Source organism: Arachis duranensis, chromosome 7 (assembly GCF_000817695.3).
Source record: "Arachis duranensis cultivar V14167 chromosome 7, aradu.V14167.gnm2.J7QH, whole genome shotgun sequence".
Taxonomy (NCBI): domain Eukaryota; kingdom Viridiplantae; phylum Streptophyta; class Magnoliopsida; order Fabales; family Fabaceae; genus Arachis; species Arachis duranensis.
Genome location: NC_029778.3, coordinates 29223645 through 29231706, shown reverse-complemented (window position 1 = coordinate 29231706; position 8062 = coordinate 29223645). Strand labels below are relative to the sequence as shown.

The 8062-nt window shown below is 37.5% G+C and overlaps 1 protein-coding gene across 1 annotated transcript in view; it reads right to left on the bottom strand.

Moving 5' to 3' along the window:
• Positions 1-7027: 7027 nt before the first annotated feature.
• LOC107458383 (dehydrodolichyl diphosphate synthase 2) overlaps positions 7028-8062 on the bottom strand; it is a 5849-nt gene continuing 4814 nt past the window's right edge. Inside the window, exon 3 of the mRNA XM_016076589.3 lies at positions 7028-7651. Within this exon, the coding sequence (XP_015932075.1) occupies positions 7210-7651 (442 nt within the window). The 3' untranslated portion in view covers positions 7028-7209. The remainder of the gene's footprint in view (positions 7652-8062) is intronic.

Sequence of the window (8062 nt, the reverse complement as noted above, 5' to 3'; positions counted from 1 at the left end):
TCCATACATGTTACATTTTGTGATACTAACTTGGTGCAAAGCATTTTGGAAGATGGTGATGCAGGAAATCAAGCTCAAAAGGATGATGAATCAGCTCAGAATCATGGAAAAGAAAATTCTGGACAAACTGAACCAGAGACAGCAAATGCTGAAGATTCAAGAGACAATTCCATTTTGTCTCATGAACCTGAAGGAAATTCTGCAGACAGCAGCATACAGATTCCATTGGTGACCGAATCTGCCTCCAAGTCCACTAGACCTCGTGAATGGAGGTTCTTAAAGAATTATCCTGAGGAATTTGTCATTGGGGACGTCTCTCAAGGAGTGCAAACTAGGTCTTCCACTAGAAAGGCAAATGAAGATTCAAACATTGCCCTTATTTCACAAATGGAGCCTCAAAACGTCAAGGAAGCCCTTAGTGACCCATCTTGGATTAAGGCTATGGAGGATGAGCTTCTTGAGTTTGAAAAGAACCAAGTGTGGACGTTGGTTCCAAGGCCAAATGGAAAGAAAGTGACCGACACCAAGTGGATATTCCGAAACAAGTTGGGAGAAGATGGCAGTATTGCAAGGAACAAGGCAAGACTAGTGGCACAAGGATATGACCAAGAAGAAGGAATAGACTTTGATGAATCCTTTGCCCCTGTTGCTCGAATGGAAGCCATAAGACTTCTCTTAGCCTATGCTGCATTTTGTGGTTTTAAACTATACCAAATGGATGTGAAATGTGCATTTTTGAATGGGGTGATAGATAGAGAGGTATATGTGGAGCAGCCCCCTGGTTTTGAAAATAAAGAGCATTCTAATCATGTTTTTAAATTGTCTAAAGCTCTCTATGGTTTAAGACAAGCTCCTAGAGCTTGGTATGAGAGACTTAGCTCTTTTCTTTTGAAAAATGGTTTTCAAAGAGGCACCACTGATACAACTCTATTTATCAAAAATTCTAATGATTCTTTTATTTTAGTCCAAATATATGTTGATGACATTATTTTTGGATCAGCAAATGAATCCCTTTGTACTGAATTTGGAAAGCTCATGACAAGTGAATTTGACATGAGTATGATGGGTGAACTTAATTTCTTCCTTGGGCTGCAAATTAAACAAACTGAAAATGGTATTTTTATTCATCAAGAAAAGTATGCCAAGGAATTAGTTAGGAAATTTGGTCTTGAAAATGCCAAAACCATGGGAACTCCCATGCACCCGAATTCAAAATTGGATAAGGGAGAAAATGAGAAAGATGTTGATGAGACTAGGTATAGAGGTATGATTGGTTCTCTTATGTACTTAACCTCCTCTAGACCAGATATTGTGCAAAGTGTTGGATTGTGTTCTAGGTTCCAATCCAAACCTAAGGAGTCACATCTTTCTGCAGTTAAAAGGATCATTAGATATGTTCATGGCACATCCAACTTTGGTCTTTGGTATCCTAAGACTAATAATTTCTCTGCAGTTGGTTATTGTGATGCAGACTTTGCTGGTGACAGAGTTGATAGAAGGAGCACTTCTGGTTTATGTTGCTTCCTTGGAAAGTCCTTAAATGTTTGGTCAAGCAAGAAGCAACCAACAGTGGCATTATCCACTGCGGAGGTTGAGTATATAGCTGCTTCTTCTTGTTGTTCTCAGCTTTTATGGTTAAAAACACAGCTTGCTGATTACAAATTAAATGCTGAAAATATTCCCTTAATGTGTGATAATATGAGTGCCATCAATATTTCTAAAAATCCAGTTTTGCACTCTAGGACCAAGCATATTGAAGTGAAATTTCACTCTATAAGAGAACATGTCCAAAAGGGGGATATTTGCATTCAATTTGTTAAATCAGAAGAACAATTAGCAGATATTTTCACAAAACCATTGGCTGAGGATAGATTTTGCATGCTTAGGACGTGTCTAGGAATTTTGAGTTATGATTCCTTGTTTGAAAAACACTAATGTATTTGCTGGAGCTTTTTGTCTCATAAACAGGCATGAGACAATTCTGGGCAAGTGATGAACATTTCCATGTAGTCAGTGTGATCTGGGCCTGTTTCAAGTAAATATCAATCTGAGCCAACCTCATTATTCAGATCAAGAGTGGTCCAAGTGTGTTTCATTGATTTCATACCACCTCAAGGCCCAAATGTGAATGTTACAATCTTGTTTGTTTTTCTTTTGTGTTTCATAAAAGGCTTTCACTAAAAAGGTTTTGTGGCCCAAAAGTTTTTTTTCAGGAAACTTTAAATTTGGCCGAAAAAGGGTTTCAGGTTAAATTTGTTGTTTTCAAATTTTAAAATCAAATAAAATCTTTCTTTTATGAGGTCATGTCTTGTCAAGTCTTGTCAAATGGTGATGTAGTTGCATGGTTTTAGAAACTTGCTTTTGGGTACGGTTACCAACACTCCCTCTCTTCCCTCCATAACTTCTCCTCAACCCTTCAGTTTCTTCCCTCTCACACCACTATGAGGAAGAAAGTCATTGCAAAAAGGGCTCCTCGTGAAAAGATATACAAACTGCCCACAAAACCTTCCATTCGCTCTCAAGACCGAACCTTTACCCCTTCTCCTTCTCCTCCAACCTCTCCTCCTCGGTGTGATCCCATGGCTCGAACTAAGACTACTCCAAGGTATCCTGCCCCTGCCAAACCAACTCCACCACCAAAGGCAACGCCTTCTAAACCTGCCTCTTCAAAACCTGGCTCTTCAAAGCCACCCTCATCCAAAGGGAAGCGTCCGGCGACGGAGGAACCTGTTCCCGAGCCACAACAACCCAGGGCAAGGTCAGTACCTGTGCGTTCACAGAGAGGTAAAGCTCGAGTTCCTCTCTCATCTGTTAGAGAACCAGAAGTTGATCCTTTTGCTCACAAATCACACTATATGACTTCTCACTCTGATTTTAACCCCCATCGTTTCAAATCTGCCATGAACCACGATTTCTATGATGGAGTTATTAAGTACCGTACTCTATGTCCATCTTTTCTGGCTGACTTACCTGATTTGAAAAAGAAAGATTTTCCTTTTGTTGCAAACTTAGAATTTTTAGACTGGAATCACCTTTTTGACATCAAAAAACCTGTATATCCTCAGTTGGTCCTAGAATTTTATGCGAACATGACTTATCATGAAGGAAGTGTGCATTCTTATGTTAAGGGCAGAGACATCTTTTTAAATAATGAAACTGTCAGTGATGCATTGACGTATACTGATGTTGGGCCTTGTGCTTACACTTCGGTTAAGTGGGATGAAGGTGTTGGAATTTCTTATCTTGATGCATTGGCTCACATTTGTGAACATGTTTCTTTAATTGATGGAATCACACCCACTCACAAAGCCCTAGGATATGAACGTGCTCAATTACACCGCATTGTCAATCACATTTTGATTCCTCAAAGTGGTTCATATCAAAGGGTCTCTTACACTGACACACTTGTTTTATATGCCATTATTACAAAAACAGAAATTTCTTTTGCATACTTGATGGCTAGATACATGTTTGATTCTGTTCGAAGTACAAAAGATAAAGCTCTTCCTTATGGCATGTTTCTAACTTGCATATTTGAGTATTTTGGTGTTGACCTGACAAATGAGACATATGAAAATCGACATTCATACCTAAAGGGGGGTGGTTCAGTGAAACAGAACAAAGGACCCACTAGATCTGAAAGAGTCGTACTAGATGATGAAGATGAAGAATGTGTCCATGAGGATTCTCCTGCTCCTTCCACCAAGGGTACTTCCATTTCCACTGGGAAGAAATCCACTCTGCTGAATGTGGTCAAGGATGTAGCTCAAGAGTTTGTGTCTCAATCAAATCACATGATTGCCATGAGCAAGGAGCAAAGGAAGTTAGCTAGCAAGCATGAGAACTTTCTGAAGAAATCAAGAGATAGGGTGGCTGTGCTCATGACCTTCATTGATAACCTTAACAATGATGAGGACATTGCCACTGATGTTGAAGAGGATGCTGCCTCGGAAGGAGATGGTTCTGATGCCTAAGATTTGTCTCATGAAGACTGCTGCTGCTGCTCTCATTTTGTCTCATGAATTTTATTTATTCTGCATCTGTTGAACTTTTTACTTTTTTTTGGATGACTGTAATAACTCTAAAATACTGCTGCACTTTTGTTGGTTTAGTTAGAACCTTTGAACTGCTATCTAACCTTACCTTGCAGGATTTAGATTTATATTTTTGATCCCCTGAGTTGTCCTCCCTTGATGACAAAAGGGGGAGTAAGGATAGTGTTTGGATAGTATTTGGTATTTTGATCTCACATGATGAATCCTTTTGCTACTAACATATAATTAATGTTGGGCTGATTAAGTGATGTTGCTCATTTGATATCTCTTAGACAAAACAAATGTGCATAGCTCTCTATTGTGCTTTCTTTAAGTACAATACATAAACAGGAACAAAGAGGAAAGCATGAATCCAGGGGGAGCTACAGTTGAAAAGGATAGGGGGAGCAACATAAAATCAAAGGGAGTTTTCTAAACCTAACTCAAACTTATTTCCTTTTGATTATTGCTTAAACTATGTTTGTCATCAAGGGGGAGATTGTTGAGTTAAGAAATTAACTAAATTAATTAATGATGACAAACATTATTTTTGAGCAAAATAAATAATTAGTGTTGATTAATTATATCTACTTATTAACTAATTGTTTATTGTTGCAGGCCAAATGTTAATAGCCCAAAAGGTATAAAGACAATGCAGCAAGGCTAATGGGTAAAGACCAAACAAAAGCAAAGAATAAAAGCCAAAGAAATCAGATGGGCCAAACGGGTTACATGATCCAAGCCCGAATTGATTTTCATTTCCCTCCATAATGCTTCAACCAATGCAACGTTCTTCTTCCTTCTAATCAAGTCACATCAAGATTTCAGAAAAAGCAAGAAAGAGAAAGAGAAGAAAAGCTTCTTCCATAAGCCATTAACCAAAGAAGCAAGAAAGAGAAACTTGAAGCTTGAAGCACAGAAGCTAAAACAGAAATCCCAAGCTAAATCAAGCTTAAGAAAGGTAAACCATATCATCTTGCATGAATCAGATCTTCATCCTTTCTTCCCTACTCTCTGCTCTATCTGAAAATGGCTGTGAAGGGAAAGTTGCACTCTGCCCTATTCTGCTGTGTATCTACGGTCTTATTCAAGACTTGGGGACCAAGTTGGTATTCAAGGGTTCAGATTTGGTTGACCATTGGAAAACAAGTTCAGTTACATATTCATGGCTTTCGGTCAAGTTGGAAAAGTCAGAAGGAAAGGTTCCAATTTGATGATTGAATAGAAAAAGTGAATCTGTGGTTGGTGAAGCTCAAGGCTCAAGGTTTTGACCTTGGATGAAGAACCAAGAAACGTGCAAGAAGATAAAAGAAGAGCTTGCTGTTCATTCAAGGCAAGGAGAGAAAACCAGAGTTTGAGAAGTTGAGTTCTGTGAAGTATTCCCTGTGAAGTTCCTCTACTTGGACAATGCTCTCTATCAAAGAAGCATTCTGCCAACACTGAAGAACAAATTCAGAGGTTTGCAAAGCTGGTTTTTCACATAGCTTAGAGGCTGTTGATGAAGTCAATCTCCTTCATGTTTTTCTGATTGTAATGTACTTTTCTAAGCTTATCTTTCTGTAATTTCTTGAGAGAAAAGGCAAAGTGAGAAAGCTTAAGAAAAAGCCATGAGTGAAAAGGTTGAGAGATACACTTGAGAGAAAAGCCTAGAGATTATTTTCAGATTTCTTTAGGTTGGTTAAGTGTCTTGTATCTTGCACTTGTTTGGTATCCCTTTCTTAGTTGGGTTAGCACTAAGAGAAGATAGTTAGGTGTTAGCATAGCCAATGTCAAGTTAGGCTAGAACTTGAGTGTGAAATTGGTGTATGTAATACTGTTAACTATAGTGAAATTCTTCCATAATTGTGGAGGAGACTGGATGTAGGTTGCATGGCACAAAGCAACCGAACCAGGATATATGCTGGTGTTAGCTTCTTCTTCTCTGTCATGTTCTGTTTTCTGTTTTTCATGAGACAAAAATAAATTGTCTCATAAATTTCCGCTGCTGAGCTCAAACAGAATCAGATTCGAAGCTTTGATTAAAAAAGGGTCAAAACAGCAAATTAAAAGGAAGGCATAGATTCAACCCCCCCTTCTCTAAGCCTACCACAACCTTCACGTCCATTTCAGTGAGTAATTGATTCAGTGTTTGCTCTCTTTCATCATTTCCTCCACCAATGCCAGTACCTCTCTGCCTCCCTACAGCATCTAACTCATCAATAAACACCAAACACGGCGAATTCGCTTTTGCCTTGTTGAACAAGTCCCTCACCCTTGAAGCACCTACACCAACAAACATCTCAATGAACTCTGAACCTGATAGAGAAAAAAAATGGAACACCAGCACTTGGGTGAGACGCCATCTTTGCCATCCTTCCCGTTAGGATGCGAGCTCGAGCCGAACTGACCTTCACTTCTTCTCCAACTTGATGATACCCCTTCAGATGCCATGGAAGGAAGAATTTCCTTTCTTCCTCTACTCCCCACAACACCTACTTCACCGTTTCTGTGCAGACGAGGGATTAGGGCAAAACAATATGAACGATTGGGGGAGGTAACGAAACGGCGTTGTTTTACTCTTCGGAAACTTATATGTCTTGTTTCGAAAAGTCTCCTACCACGTGGGTTCCGTAATGGCCAGGTCAGTGCCACCTCTGTCAGGTGAGACTTTTTCTTCCAGTCCAAATACCTAAATTCTCTGAAGGGTTGAAATGTCCAAGTTTTTCAGGAGTGAGGGACTTAAATATATTTTCCCTTCTTTAAGGGCAAAAATATCTGCAAAAAAAAAAGGTTAAGACCTATTTGTCCTTTACTCTAATTTTTATTATACTCATGAACCACTAATAATAGCTATAGATGATGGCCCATGAGCATCACTCTTATAATAATTGGTTAATTCTAAACTTGTAAACTAATTAATATTGTTTTATGATAAATTATTATGATTTGACAAATGAAAAAGTGATATTTTAGTTTAAATTAGATCATCAATTCAAAAATAAAGCTTCACAAATATAATTTTCTATTAATTTAGGGTCATATTTCATCATAAAGTATAAAAATACTACTCCATTGCCAATTCTATTTACTTGTTATTCAAGTCAATACCTTCATCGTAAAGGCAAAGGTGACTACTTATAATTATTTACATAATATTACATTTTAAGAGATATTAAATTAATAGTTATTATGATGATTAGCGTCCACCAAAGCGTCTCTTTCTCTGCTGAAATGAACTCAATGCTTCTACAAACTCCTCCTTGCCAAAATCTGGCCACAGTGCTCCATCGAAGTAAAGTTCTGTGTATGCCAATTGCCACAACAAGAAATTACTTACTCTGAGTTCACCACTTGTTCTTATTAGCAAATCAGGGTTAGGAAATTCAGTGCAGTTAGTCTCCAATTCCTGTTCTATGATGCCTTCGTTGATTTCTTCCAAATCTAGAATGCCATCTTTGACTTTTTTTGCCACACTCCTGCATGCTTGGACCACATCGTATTTTCCACTATAACTAACTGCTACTATGAGTTGGAGTCTTGAATTTTCTTTTGTTCTTTCCTCTGCATACTTTATCATTCTAATTAATGAGCTGGGGAGCTTTGATGCATCTCCAATCACGGATATTCGGATTCCTTCCCTGTATATGTAACAAGTAAAAATGATTCATTTAATATTAACGAGATGAAGATAGAAATAGCATTTGGTTTGACGCTCCAGACTATTATTTATAAACGTAAGGTGTGCATATTACAAATATCATCTTTTAATAATAAAGCTTTTAGATAGTTTAAAAGTGTAAGACATTTGTCGTTTATGAGTTAATTACCGGAGTTGAATTAGATATATTCCATCTCGATTTTAATACCAAACTCATCTTTATTTTATTTTATTTTAGATATGATATCAAGTTCACTTCAATTAAATTATATCAACTATATGTTAAGCGTATATTATAAATTAGCCATTAAAATTAATTACGAAGGTAAAATATATATTAAAATATAAAATATATATAAAAAATAAATTAAACTATATAATTATTTATAGA